The sequence below is a fragment of the Polyodon spathula genome, chromosome 5 (assembly GCF_017654505.1).
Source record: "Polyodon spathula isolate WHYD16114869_AA chromosome 5, ASM1765450v1, whole genome shotgun sequence".
NCBI classification, from domain to species: Eukaryota; Metazoa; Chordata; class Actinopteri; order Acipenseriformes; family Polyodontidae; genus Polyodon; species Polyodon spathula.
This window is the reverse complement of record NC_054538.1, coordinates 33,381,535-33,396,524: the sequence shown is the minus strand read 5'-3', so window position 1 is coordinate 33,396,524 and position 14,990 is coordinate 33,381,535. Positions and strand designations below refer to the sequence as shown.

Below are 14,990 nucleotides of genomic sequence, written 5' to 3'. Positions count from 1 at the left end.
ATTCATTTTTAAACAACACAATACTAATGTTTTAACTTAGGAAGAGTTCAGAAATCAATATTTGGTGGAATAACCCTGATTTTCAATCACAGCTTTCATGCATCTTGGCATGCTCTCCACCAGTCTTTCACATTGATGTTGGGTGACTTTATGCCACTCCTGGCGCAAAAATTCAAGCAGCTCGGCTTTGTTTGATGGCTTGTGACCATCCATCTTCCTCTTGATCACATTCCAGAGGTTTTCAATGGGGTTCAGGTCTGGAGATTGGGCTGGCCATGACAGGGTCTTGATCTGGTGGTCCTCCATCCACACCTTGATTGACCTGGCTGTGTGGCATGGAGCATTGTCCTGCTGGAAAAACCAATCCTCAGAGTTGGGGAACATTGTCAGAGCAGAAGGAAGCAAGTTTTCTTCCAGGACAACCTTGTACTTGGCTTGATTCATGCCAAAGCTGCCCGATTCCAGCCTTGCTGAAGCACCCCCAGATCATCACCGATCCTCCACCACATTTCACAGTGGGTGCGAGACACTGTGGCTTGTAGGCCTCTCCAGGTCTCCGTCTAACCATTAGACGACCAGGTGTTGGGCAAAGCTGAAAATTGGACTCATCTGGGGGTGCTTCAGCAAGGTTGGAATCGGGCAGATTTGTCTTTGTGAAGGACACATGAATCAAGCCAAGTACAAGGTTGTCCTGGAAGAAAACTTGCTTCCTTCTGCTCTGACAATGTTCCCCAACTCTGAGGATTGGTTTTTCCAGCAGGACAATGCTCCATGCCACACAGCCAGGTCAATCAAGGTGTGGATGGAGGACCACCAGATCAAGACCCTGTCATGGCCGGCCCAATCTCCAGACCTGAACCCCATTGAAAACCTCTGGAATGTGATCAAGAGGAAGATGGATGGTCACAAGCCATCAAACAAAGCCGAGCTGCTTGAATTTTTGCGCCAGGAGTGGCATAAAGTCACCCAACATCAATGTGAAAGACTGATGGAGAGCATGCCAAGACGCATGAAAGCTGTGATTGAAAATCAGGGTTATTCCAGCAAATATTGATTTCTGAACTCTTCCTAAGTTAAAACATTAGTATTGTGTTGTTTAAAAATGAATATGAACTTATTTTCTTTGCATTATTCGAGGTCTGATATCTTTTTTGTTATTTTGACCAGTTGTTATTTTCTGCAAATAAATGCTCTAAGTGACAATATTTTTATTTGGAATTTGGGAGAAATGTTGTCAGTAGTTTATAGAATAAAACAAAAATGTTCATTTTACCCAAACACATACCTATAAATAGTAAAACCAGAGAAACTGATAATTTTGCAGTGGTCTGTTAATTTTTTCCAGAGCTGTATATACACACACACACATACAAACAAAAATTCAGGTAATTCCTGAATAAGTTCATTTTTATATTTTAATACTGGTGAAATTACATCTTTTTATATGGTCTAGATATGTGGCTATGATCCATATGGTTTAGTTTGTAAATATTTATATTTTTTTCCTCTTTTAGAATATGGAATGTTGAAACATTTCAAGTCCTTGCTGAAAAGGTTCTCCCACACCCTGCATTTATCTACGCTGCACAGTATCACCCCTTTGCACAGTATTTGGCAGTGACAGGAGGCTATGATTGTGTGATTCGCGTGTGGAACGTGAAAGTGAAAGATGTTAATGGACAGTTGCTTCAAGAATTTGATGGACACAAGAGCTTCATTAACACAGTGTGTTTTGATAAAGAAGGTATGTAAAGTTTCAATTCCTCTTAGATTTCTGGTCTTGCATATTAATCCATTATATTTACAAATTAAGCAATAGAACCCAAAGAACTGGGCTTTACTGTCCTCAGGCTTCTAAATTGGGTAAAAAATAAAAAAAGGGCAAGGTCAAATGGTATTCAGTTCAATTAATTTGTAGAGGGCGCCAAGGCCACTGAACTTAAGTCAAGACCAAAGTGTAGGATGTTGTATTATTTTTCATATAGAAAGCTAATTTAGCTACAGAAACAAGTTTAATGTAATAACTTTATTTGTTCAGCAAATGCAGGTTACTGGCATGCTGGCATGAGGGTGACTTGTGCCCTCAGGGTCAGAAAATATATTTTTTATGCAAACAGCTTCACTGTTCAAAGGAACACAGCTGCCATCACCAAGGCTGCACAGAGAGCAACTCAGCGCTTGGCAGACAGGGTAGCCTTGCACCAAGACGCTGCCTAGATTCAGTTCGAACCTCTGAGACATTGGATTTTACCGCTACGCCATTGGACTGTTTTGTTCAATTTTAATGGCATGTATTTTACATAAACAAAACTCAGAAATATTGTTCAAGGCAATTGAGCCATATTGAAGTGAACTACATTAAATCCACTATTTATAATTATATTTATTTGGCAGAAAATCATTTGCAAACAACATTTCTAAACTATTAATCTGACTGTTTTCTGAGATGGCATTAATACACGTGGTAAAAATCCATGTGCTTGAAAAGGTAATGTTTGTTGTTTGTTTTGTGTTGTTTTTTTTTTCCTGCTCTTACGACTTAACCACGCAAATCATGTAATCGTGTTATTGTTTGGATCCAGACACTTCCTAATTTGATATGTTCAGGTGTCTTTAGTTGCTGTAGCAATAATTGCCGTGAATAGACATACATTTTGCTGGGCATTGCGGCAATTGAGAAGGGCACCCACGGCAATTGCCTCATTGCTGTCGTTAATTTCAAGCCCTGCTGTCTGGTAAGGCCCGCCTCGTGCCGTTAAATGTCCCGTGCCAAAAGCACTTACGGCAGGTAGCTAAAATTTGTAATAAATAAATAAATAAATAAATAAAAATGTAAGTAAAATCAGCAGTTTGGGTTAGACCCATTGCAACGTGAAAGGTCTGTAGTTTGTGATAAGTTTGAAGAAGATTCAAGGCTGTTGCTGTGTCACCAATTAGAATGTGAGAGACAGACAAACTGCATAAGGGTCCACATTTTGATTGAGGATCCTACTTATGGGTAATATGTATCTCAGACTTGTGTAAACAGGCTGTCGCTCCCATGGCTGATTTTAATTTGTTATGCAAAAAGCATTGTTACTTTGCATTCTGTAGTGTTACTGTTGTATTTCCCTGTTGCAACCAAGTTTTATTCAAATTGGGCTAGGCAGTAGATATGACAGACTTTGATTCATGACTGGTAAACTGAGGCATTGTCTAGTGCTTCAGTATGGAAGATTTCAAAAATCAGTGATGTTTTAATGGGAAGTTTCAAAAGAGATGACCCACCTGAGGAAGTACAATAAAAGGCTAACAAGGGGGATCCAACATTTTTCATTCATTCAGTGAACTGTGAAAGGTTTGTTTTGTGATAACACATTTATTTTGTCACATTTTTTTTAACTGTCTAATGAAAAAAATAAAACGAGGATTTTTTTATTTTTATGGTCCAGATAAAGGGTTGTTTTAACAAGCATAGGTAGATCTTACTTGCACAACCCGTGTGTTTTGTATAGTATCTGTTGTTGATGATGTTGTTGTTGTAAACTCTTCTATACTAAACAGAAATAAAATGTTTAATGTTTCAGGTCTGCGAATGTTTTCAGGGGACAGCTCAGGTTTGATCATCATGTGGAACACCTTTGTGAATGAACGCTCACGGCGCTACCCAGCTCAGCAGTGGTGTATTGAAAAGGTACTAGGAATAACAATGACTTTTCTAAGAAGGGTATTTCTTTGCAATTTGAAACATGCTTGTCTAGCAGTTCTTGCCTTTGTGGTTGGAAATGCAAGTTCCCTATTTGAGTATGTTATTGATCAGTTTCCAATAAAGCAAACCGCAGTAAGGTTGTAGTGTTATTAACTGTTGGGGGATATACCTATTGCATTGCAATTGTTTAGGAAATAAACTAAAGTTTCTGTTCACCATTACCACAAACAATTCTCAGTACATTGTTTCATCTCCAGATAGTGTTTAGTTTTTCAGGTCTTTTCATCTTGTACAGTGCAAAACACATGTTGGACAATATGACAATCTAACTCTTTTAGGGCCTTTTACATCTAATAGTGTTTGTTTCGAAATTAACCCTCTGCAGTTGGTTTGAAAACTAACTGGAAAAAAAAAACAGAAAAGATCTTGTTACTTTTAATTTCACATTGCACTTGAAAGTTTTTCTGTTGCTTCAAAGTTTTTCTGAACTGATTTTGCTTTCACACTGCAGTGAAACAAACCACCCAAACATACATGTTAGGTATAGTGTGTTGTGCTACTTTAATATTGCAGAACATTTCATGTCTTGTAAGTACTTTGAACAGCAGCTTATTTACATAAAAGTATACATATCCAACTGTATACTTTTATCCTCAAAGCGATATCAGGTGGTATGAACATCAGCTATATTAGATACGTTTTAGATACAATTTATATATATATATATATATATATATATATATATATATATATATATATATATTATACACACACATGCATGCATGCATACATACATACAGTGGCTTGCAAAAGTATTCAGACCCCTGACCAATTCTCTCATATTACCGAATTACAAATGGTACATTGAAATTTTGTTCTTTTTGATATTTTATTTTTAAACACTGAAACTCAGAATCAAATATTGTAAGGTGACATTGGTTTTATGTTGGGAAATATGCATGCATACATACATACAGTGGCTTGCAAAAAGTATTCAGACCCCTGACCAATTCTCTCATATTACCGAATTACAAATGGTACATTGAAATTTCGTTCTTTTTGATATTTTATTTTTAAACACTGAAACTCAGAATCAATTATTGTAAGGTGACATTGGTTTTATGTTGGGAAATATTTTTAAGAAAAATAAAAAAACTGAAATATCTTGCTTGCATAAGTATTCAACCCCTATGCTGTGGAAGCTCCCAGTTTGCACCGATGAAAGAAATTGCCCTAACGAGGACACAATTACCTTACCATTGGCCTCCACCTGTGAACCATTAAAGTTCCTGTCACATTTTCTGGATAAAAACCCCACTGTTGAATGATCATTGGTAAGGCTGTGAATATGAAGGAAAATGAAGACCAAAGAGCATTCTACAGAAGTTAGAGATAAAGTAATACAAATGCATAGATTAGGGAAAGGGTACAAAATAATATCCAAGTGTTTGGATATCCCAGTGAGCACAGTTGGATCAATAATCAGGAAGTGGAGGCTGCATCACACCACCCAGGCACTGCCAAGAAAAGGCCGTCCCTCAAAACCCAGCACTCAAACAAGAAGGAGACTTGTGAGAGAAACCACAGAGAGGCCAACAATCACTTTGAAGGAGCTACAGAGTTCAGTGGCTGGGAGTGGAGTAATGGTGCACCAGTCAACCATATCAAGAGCTCTGCATAACACTGGCCTATATGGGAGGGTGGCAAGAAAGAAGCCATTACTCAAAACGTACCATCTGAAAGCACGTCTGGAGTTTGCCAGAAAGCATGAGAGTGACCCAGCTGCGATGTGGGAAAAGGTTTTGTGGTCAGATGAGACCAAGATAGAGCTTTTTGGCCAAAACTCAAAGTGCTATGTGTGGCGCAAACCTAACACTGCCCATGCCTCAAGACACACCATCCCTACAGTGAAGTATGGTGGTGGCAGCATCATGCTGTGGGGATGCTTCTCATCAGCAGGGACTGGGCATCTTGTTACAATTGAAGGAAGAATGGATGGAGCAAAATACAGGAAAATACTGCAAGAGAATCTGCTTCAGTCTGCTAAAAAACTGAAGCTTGGGAGGAAATTCAACTTTCAGCAGGACAATGATCCCAAGCACAAGGCCAAAGCAACATTGGAGTGGCTCAAGAACAAAAAGATGAATGTCCTACAGTGGCCCAGTCAAAGTCCTGATCTCAATCCCATTGAGAATCTGTGGCACTATTTGAAAATTGCGGTCCACAAGCGTCGTCCAACCAACCTGAACAACCTGGAGCAAATCTGCCAAGAAGAATGGGCCAAAATCACTCCGACACTGTGTGCAAAGCTGGTACATACTTACCCCAAAAGACTTAAAGCTGTTATTGCAGTGAAAGATGGCTCTACCAAATATTAATGTGTGGGGGTTGAATACTTATGCAAGCAAGATATTTCAGTTTTTTTTTTTTTTTTTAAATATTTCCCAACATAAAACCAATGTCACCTTACAATATGTGTGTGTGTGTGTGTGTATGTGTGTGTATATATATATATATATATATATATATATATATATATATATATATATAGCGGCCCTTTATTATACAGCAGAACAGGTTATAAGACTATAACTGTGTCCAACAGCCCTCGCGCCGAAACACCACACTCGCTACAAGTTTCCCGAAACACAAATAATATAGGTCAATGTTAGTCAAAGTAGTCTGATCGTGTTCTTGATAGGGTTTTACTCTAATTACTCCAGATGAAATTACTGAATATCTTCTACTGCTGTTAATAACTTGTTCTTGACAGTGTTCATGAAACCATGTCTGTCTTTTGGTAGTCCAGTGTTGAAAAGCAAAGTCTCAAAGTCGAACTGTCCAAGATCAGGTGGAGCTTCGATTAATATTGTCATGAGGCTGTGTATGTTCCAGTTTTTAGATGGTTTTGCTCTGCTGATTTGATGTTATGAGCACTCAATCCCTGCTCACACTCTACAGATGTAGATGCAGTTGTAAGGCAAATTGCATAGGGAGTATTTGTATAGCCATGAATACTTCTGAGGTAGAACGACCTTTACATAAAAAATATTTTGTGTTCCTGTCTTGGTGTGCTCTGAAGACAATTACAAACAAACAAAACAACACTCGTGATAGTTTCTGGTTACTTTCATTTTAGTCGTTCTCAGTTCTGTCCACAACAAACCAATGCAAAGGAACAGATTACGATTCTCCGTCCCCTTTTATGTTGTCACACATGACCCTTGGTAAATGAGTGCAACCACCTCTGTAATCTGCAGTTGCCACATCGTTTCCCTTATGGATCAATGCGTTCTTGCAATGGAGTCTCGCCACCTTCCAGAGTGGCCAACTTCCCTCTGGGAAAGAACTATCAGACCAGCCCGTCCAAAGAACCGTGTTCTCGCTGCTTAGCACCCTCACTGGTCAGGCAGGAGATTTACAAACAAGAATCATTGTATTTCTGTCACAGTCCTAAATACAGACTGGCACCCTTCAGGTGCTTTTGGCATCTGTGCCAAAAATCCGTCAAGGTATGTTCCAGGAACCAAGGAGGGCTTCTGCTATGCTATTCAGTTGCTGTCTAGCCTCTCTGAAGAATACACCACGCTTCTGGAAAAGCTTAGACAGGATCCCCAAGATTCTCACAGCATTTGCCAAAAAGTGCAAGCCACAAACATGTTCGCATTTTCTTCAGACAACTAGCTGCAACTGTCTTCTGGTAATTTGTTCTCTTCCATTTGTGCAAGAACAGACATTATAGCCCCAATGCAACCTTGTAGGGCTTCCACAGTTTCTGAAAAAGACAGCCAATGAGTAAAGAAAACATGTTTACATTTTTTTGCAGGCTCTAAGAACCTCTTTGTTGTGCTCAAGCATGTAGCAGAATTTGGGTGATAACAGTTTTCCATGTTTATTTACAGTTGAAATGTAAGACACAAGGTATGGCAGTGTGTTGCTGTCTTTTCTGAAGCTAAGCTATGAGCGAGACAATATGTGGAAACTAGGCAAGGGTGGTCTGTTTTTGCTGTAGTGGTTACATCTTTTTTTGCAGCTTGTCACCACTGTCAGTTTATAGAACGGCCAGCTTTTTGTTTTCCCATTTCTTTTATTTTATCATTTTCTTTTACCCTGCTATAGATGTTCTCAGCTTTAGTTACTGAGCTCAGATACACCAAGGAATTTGGATTGTACATGCCCATTGGAATCAATAAATCAAATGTGAATCATTGAAGTGCTCTTATTTGATACATCTGTACCCTCATCAAGTTGCAGAAAATACACCTTTCAAGATGATCTCTCCAGTTCCATGAGGAATCCTTCTTGTACAGTGCTTGCTACTACTACTGCTTTGTAGAAATAATTTACTGAGTATACATTCCTGCACCTTGCATTACTGAGTGCTTGACTGGATTCAACAATGTGCAGTTCTGCAAAACAGAAACAAAATGAGTACTATGTTACATGAGCCTTAATGTAGCCTTAGAAACAAAACTTGCTAGAAAAATAATAATACATACATTTTGAACCTGCAGTTGAAGTTGCTGCTAAAGATTATGGCTATCCATCAGTGTCTTGGCCATAGAATAAACACTTCTCATTTCTGTAGTAATGGCTCCCTTTACAGATGAGTATGCTGTACTTACTGCTGTTTCCATTGCTTTCATTCGTTTTTCAGCTTCCAGTGCACGCCTGAATGACCTACAAACACACGGTCACTGGTAGAATACCTGTCAGCCCTTTTAAAAGTTCACAAGGCTAAAATAATAACATTTTACTGCAGGATTTATGTGGACATTTGTTTATACAAAATGTTTATACTTAACAGTAATATAAACAGGTTATAAATATACTGTTTCAGCAAGACATAAATAAGGATATTTTATTTGAAAACGCATAGATATTTAAATGCCAGACCCTACCCTTTACTTAGACATAAACACTATATTTAAAGTGCACTATAACGCTGATTCCCATTTAATCAATGCCAAACCTAGATGAAAAGGCGTGATTGCAGATTTCTAAAATTCAGAATAATTTTGCACAGATATTCATGTGCTACATAATCCTTTATGTTTTGACGGGTCACGGTTTTCTTTCCACAGCAGAAGTGAAATTGTGCCAGGAGACAATGCTATTAGTGTATGTTAATATAAATGTAATTGTCTCCCTGACCAACCACAGATTCCTTTACAAGCATACGTTCAAAGTAATCATGCTGCATTGTCTTGCACAAGTACATTTTTCAAAGCCTTCACCATTGTGGAGAACTTGGTGAAAATTAGTAGAGCAACACAGAAAAACATTGCGCTTGTGGCAAGTGGGGAAAGTAGTAGTTGCCAACAGAAGACTATAATGCCCGAATCCGTTGGAGGTAACTACAGTTCTTCCCGAGGGGCCTTAGTTTCCCACTGTGAGCCGAGGTATGCAGTCCAGAATTGTTTCATGAATCACTCAAGAAAGTAATGTTTTTGAAGTCCATAGTGCAGAGTTATTTGTTTTATTTTATTTTTTGCCATAGACTGTCTGTCTGACTTTCTCACTGCAGTATACAAATTCTACATGTTTGGACTGGTTTGAGTTCTTGTTGGAATCTAAGCGCATTATAGCAAATGGTATTGTGACAAGGATGGTGAGTGCAGTGTGGTGAAATTTACACTAACTACAAGGGTTTATTCCCAAAAACATCAGTGTTTTATTAATATATGAAAACGAAAGTAATTACAAAAATAAAGCAGGTTGCCCCTATACCAGCAACACTGGTACAACTGGTGCAACAGAGGGGTTGCAGTCTCAAACAATAACAAAAATAATAACACTCCTGTACCACAATCCTCCTTGCATGAAACTGTGCTCTCTGGTCATGCTGGATCTGGTCCAACTGTCCGTTCTTCCATGTTATGTGCAGTGATGTGGTGAAATGCAGTTGTGAGCTGGCTCCAGGGCTGCAGCTCCTGTTCTCTGTCTCACTCCTCTGCAACAACAAACAAATCAAAAACAACAAATACAGGCTCTGGCCGTATAGCCCGTTTCAGCACAAGGGGGCCGTACTCATGCAACTGCATCCCTTTTGTACCACCAAACTCCTCCCTGCAACCAGCCTGTTGCCATGGTTTATCCAATCGCTGCCTGACTCGTATCTGATCCCAGTGGAGTTGCAGTTACGCACTTCCCCAAGATGGCCAACTTCTGGTTTCCGCCCACCGTCGAGTCAACACGTCTATAAGGAAGTGTACTACCAACCTTACCCGGTGCCCGTTCTGATTGGGAGGGAGATTTACAGCATTGATTCTTTCTGTCTTTATCACAGTATCTTCCCAGATTTTTAACCTATTGCCATATAATGTATGCAGATGATTTGGTCTGTTAAATGTGCATACATTCCCCACCCTCTGCCTACAGTAGAGACTATTAATTACTAATAAAAATGAAAATATGTATAATTACAGTTGCTATCCAAGACTTTACAAATATGTCACCTTTATGTCACCCTCATCATCTTTTGTCATTTTTGTTTTGGACTAGAAAATGAGGAGTCCAAATATAGTGTCATTAACTATAGACTGTGGACTGGGAAATTGTATTGGGAGCTACACAGAATTACATTTCTATTTAAAAATGCACTATTACTAATTAGACTTGTCAGTGATATTAAATCCTAATTAAGTTTTAAATCATGACTTGATTTAAATATCCAAAATAATTCTCATAGGTGCTTGGATAGAGCCTCGAACACAAACCTTCATGATGTCCAAAGTTAAGGATCCTGAAAAAAAGTAATATGTAAAGTGAACATGCTCATTTAAAACTAAAACAGGCCTAAAATCAAGAGTGTTAAAGTCTCAGAGTTTCTCAAAGTTCTTAGTTTGAATCTTTAGAAAACATTTGCTGAGGTCAGGGTTTAATTTGTAAACGAGAAGGTACTGGATTTTGTTTCTAGTCCTAATGTACTGACCTTGATTTACAGTAGCATATATGCATCAAGTTCTCATTTGCTTGTGGGTTTCTTGCTTTGCTGATGTTGTATGCTGCATACCTACCTTTGCCTAGCCATGCTTTAACATCATCTGCAGGTTTTAACAATAGCAGTGGTGGGCCAACTAATCTGTTTTTTGGTGTTTCAGTTACAGTTTACATTATATTGTTCATCATTTGTGAAAAGGTAGTGTATCTGGGATCTGGAACAAGTGAACCCCTGGCTGAGGTTTAGATTTCAAGTGACTTATTCATCAAATGTCCTGTTTATGGCAAATGTATTTCTCTTTCCATAGGAGATACAGGAGACTGACTTAAAAGGAGTTCCTGTGAATCACTTGGAGGTGCATCCAAATGGTCGTCGTTTGCTAATCCACGCCAAGGACAGTATTCTTAGAGTAATGGACCTGAGAATGTAAATGCACTTATTTTAAATCATGTTTATTTATAACCAGTCATAGTTGTAACTATTATTGTACGGGCAAAGCAATAGGTATGACATTGTGTGATTCATTATAAATACCCATTCCACTGAAGTGTTGGTTTGTATTTTTGAGGCCAAGATTCTAGGTTAAATAATGGTTCATGTGTACAGTGAAATTGACAAGCAGGGAACTTATTGTTATTTCAGGTTTAGTGGAAGTTTCTAATCAAGAAGTGTTAATAAAGATAATGAAGAGTAAATGTAGTTTTGAAACTCTTAATCAGTATTGTACAAATTAGTGTTTTATTGTCTCTTCTAGATTGACTACGAAGAAATACACAGGTGCTACTAACTACAGAGAGAAAATCCACAGTACTTTTAGTCCATGCGGAAGCTTCCTTTTTTCAGGAAGTGAAGATGGGATGGCCTATGTTTGGAATGCTAATACAGGCAAGTCATTTGTATACTGGTTTAATGTTGCATATTTGTTGCCCTCATAATTCTCCCCCCCCCAATATAATTCTTTAAATAAAATAAGCGGAGCATTGCCATGAACCAATAAACAAAAGTTCAAGGCAGTCTTTCACTTTGAGTGTCCTCAAGAACCCTGTTTTTCACAGTAACTAGTTTGCTGAAAAGTGGAATGGCCTGGATGCATTACAACAAGCTAGAATATAGTATAAAACCGACTAAGAAAATAATATATATATATATATATATATATATATATATATATATATATATATATATATATATATATATATATATACACACACACACACATAGTACTGTGCAAAAGTTTTAGGCAGGTGTGAAAAAATGCTGTAAAGTAAGAATGCTTTCAAAAATAGACATGTTAATAGATTGTATTTATCAATTAACTAAATGCAAAGTGAGTGAACAGAAGAAAAATCTAAATCAAATCCATATTTGGTGTGACCACCCTTTGCCTTCAAAACAGCATAATTTGAAGGAACTTGGCAGGTAGGTTGGCCCAAACATCTTGGAGAACTAACCACAGTTCTTCTGTGGATTTAGGCAGCCTCAGTTGCTTCTCTCTCTTCATGTAATCCCAGACAGACTCGATGTTGAGATCAGGGCTCTGTGGGGGCCATACCATCACTTCCAGGACTCCTTGTTCTTCTTTATGCTGAAGATAGTTCTTAATGACTTTCACTGTATGTTTGGGGTCGTTGTCATGCTGCAGAATAAATTTGGGGCCAATCAGATTCCTCCCTGATGGTATTGCATGATGGATAAGTATCTGCCTGTACTTCTCAGCATTGAGGAGACCATTAATTCTGACCAAATCCCCAACCCCATTTGGAGAAATGCGGCCCCAAACTTGCAAGGAACCTCCACCATGCTTCACTGTTGCCTGCAGACACTCATTTGTGTACCGCTCTCCAGCCCTTCGGCGAACAAACTGCCTTCTGCTACAGCCAAATATTTCAAATTTTGACTCATCAGTCCAGAGCACCTGCTGCCATTTTTCTGCACCCCAGTTCCTGTGTTTTCTTGCATAGTTGAGTCGCTTGGCCATGTTTTCACGTCGGAGGTATGGCTTTTTGGCCGCAAGTCTTCCATGAAGGCCACTTCTGACCAGACTTCAACAGACAGTAGATGGGTGTACCAGGGTCCCACTGTTTTCTGCCAATTCTGAGCTGATGGCGCTGCTGGACATCTTCCGATTGCGAAGGGAATTAAGCATGATGTGTCTTTCATCTGCTGCAGTAAGTTTCCTTGGCCGACCACTGCGTCTACGGTCCTCAACGTTGCCCTTTTCTTTGTGCTTCTTCAAAAGAGCTTGGACAGCACATCTGGAAACCCCTGTCTGCCTTGAAATTTCTGCCTGGGAGAGACCTTGCTGATGCAGTATAACTACCTTGTGTCTTGTTGCTGTGCTCAGTCTTGCCATGGTGTATGACTTTTGACAGTAAACTGTCTTCAGCAACCTCACCTTGTTAGCTGAGTTTGGCTGTTCCTCACCCAGTTTTATTCGTCCTACACAGCTGTTTCTGTTTCAGTTAATGATTGTGTTTCAACCTACATATTGAATTGATGATCATTAGCACCTGGTTGGTATAATTGTTTAATCATACACCTGACTATATGCCTACAAAATCCCTGACTTTGTGCAAGTGTATCTAGAAGAATTGATGCTGTTTTGAAGGCAAAGGGTGGTCACACCAAATATGGATTTGATTTAGATTTTTCTTCTGTTCACTCACTTTGCATTTAGTTAATTGATAAATACAATCTATTAACATGTCTATTTTTGAAAGCATTCTTATTTTACAGCATTTTTTCACACCGGCCTAAAACTTTTGCATAGTACTGTATAGAGGCTCCCTTGAGAAAGATATGTACAACATATCGAAACGTTGGACAGCTGGCTCTTATATATATATATATATATATATATATATATATACACACACAGTGCCTGTAGAAAGTCTACACCCCCTTTCCAAATGTTCACCTTTTGTTGCCTTATAGTCTGGAATTAAAATGCATTAAAGTATTTATTTTTTTATTTATTTACACATTATCAATACATCCTACCACATGACATCCTACTCCAAGTGAAAAAATATTCTAGAAATTTGTAGAAAATTAATTAAAAATAAGAACTGAAATAGCTTGGTTGGATCAGTGTCCACCCCCCTTGTAATAGCAATCCTAAATTAGCTTAGGTGTAACCAATTGACTTCAAAATTGCACACCAGGTTAAGTGGCCTCCACCATTGTTAAATTGTAGTGATTCACATGATTTCAGGATAAATTCAGCAGTTCCTGTAGGTTCCTTCTGCTGGGTAGTGCATTTCAAAGCAAAGACTCAACCATTAGCACCAAGGTGCTTTCAAAAGAACTCCGGGACAAAGTTGTTGAGAGGTACAGATCAGGGAATGGGTATAAAAAAATATCAAGGCCTTGAATATCCCTTGGAGCACAGTCAAGACGTTTATTAAGAAGTGGAAGGTGTATGGCACCACCAAGAACCTGCCTAGGTCAGGCAATCCTTGAGGAAAACCTGCTGCCCTCTGCGAGAAAGCTGCAAGAAGTTCAACAGGGGACCGGTACTCAGTCTCCAGTATTATAACGCTGAGCTGGACTAAATACATAATTTAGCAGTAGAGGTTTTAACATCTCCGCTGACAGCGAGTTTAAAACCAGCAATAATGTACATCAAGGCCAGGTACCACCCCTAGAATTACCAGCCTGGATTTGAAGTATCTGCTTGAAACTGAGCTACTGGTTGGATTGGTGCATAAAATCTGGTTCGATTGTCAACTTAATCTGGCACGATTTGGACGTGAGGGTGTCCGACAACCAACAAAAACATATTTTTAGATCCAAAAGGATGAAAACGTAGTACAGTATGTGTGCCTTTTATACACTGAGTGTACAAAACATTAGGAACACCTTCCTGATATTGAGTTGCACCCCCTTTTGTCCTCAGAACAGTCTCACTTCATCGACAAGGTGTCGAAAGCGTTCCACAGGGATGCTGGCCCATGTTGATTCCAATGCTTCCCACAGTTGTGTCAAGTTGGCTGGTAGTGGATCTCTACTCGGAATAGCTTGTTCCATCTCATCCCACAGCTGCTCAATTGGATTGATATCTGGTGACTGGTCAGGCCACTGCAGTAAGCTGAATTCACTGTCATGTTTGTGGAACCATTCCTGGACAATCCTAGCCTTGTGGCATGCTGCATTATCCTGCTGAGAAAAATCCATTAGCAGATGGATACACTGCTGCCATGAAGGGATGCACCTGATTGGCAGTTATGTTCAGATATCCTGTGGCATTCAAACGTTGCTACACTTTTATCAAGGGGTCCAATGTGTGCCATGAAAACACACTCCACACCATCACACCACCACACAACCACCACCAGCCTGCAATGTTGACACGCGGCA

General features: G+C 39.1%; 1 protein-coding gene across 2 annotated transcripts in view; it reads left to right on the top strand.

Moving 5' to 3' along the window:
• Positions 1-14,990, top strand: part of ahi1 (Abelson helper integration site 1) — a 100,017-nt gene that overhangs the window by 15,954 nt on the left and 69,073 nt on the right. For both annotated transcript variants that reach the window (XM_041250412.1, XM_041250413.1), the window contains 4 exons: positions 1,515-1,744; positions 3,567-3,673; positions 10,939-11,057; positions 11,386-11,516. In XM_041250412.1, the coding sequence (XP_041106346.1) occupies positions 1,515-1,744; positions 3,567-3,673; positions 10,939-11,057; positions 11,386-11,516 (587 nt within the window). The remainder of the gene's footprint in view (positions 1-1,514; positions 1,745-3,566; positions 3,674-10,938; positions 11,058-11,385; positions 11,517-14,990) is intronic.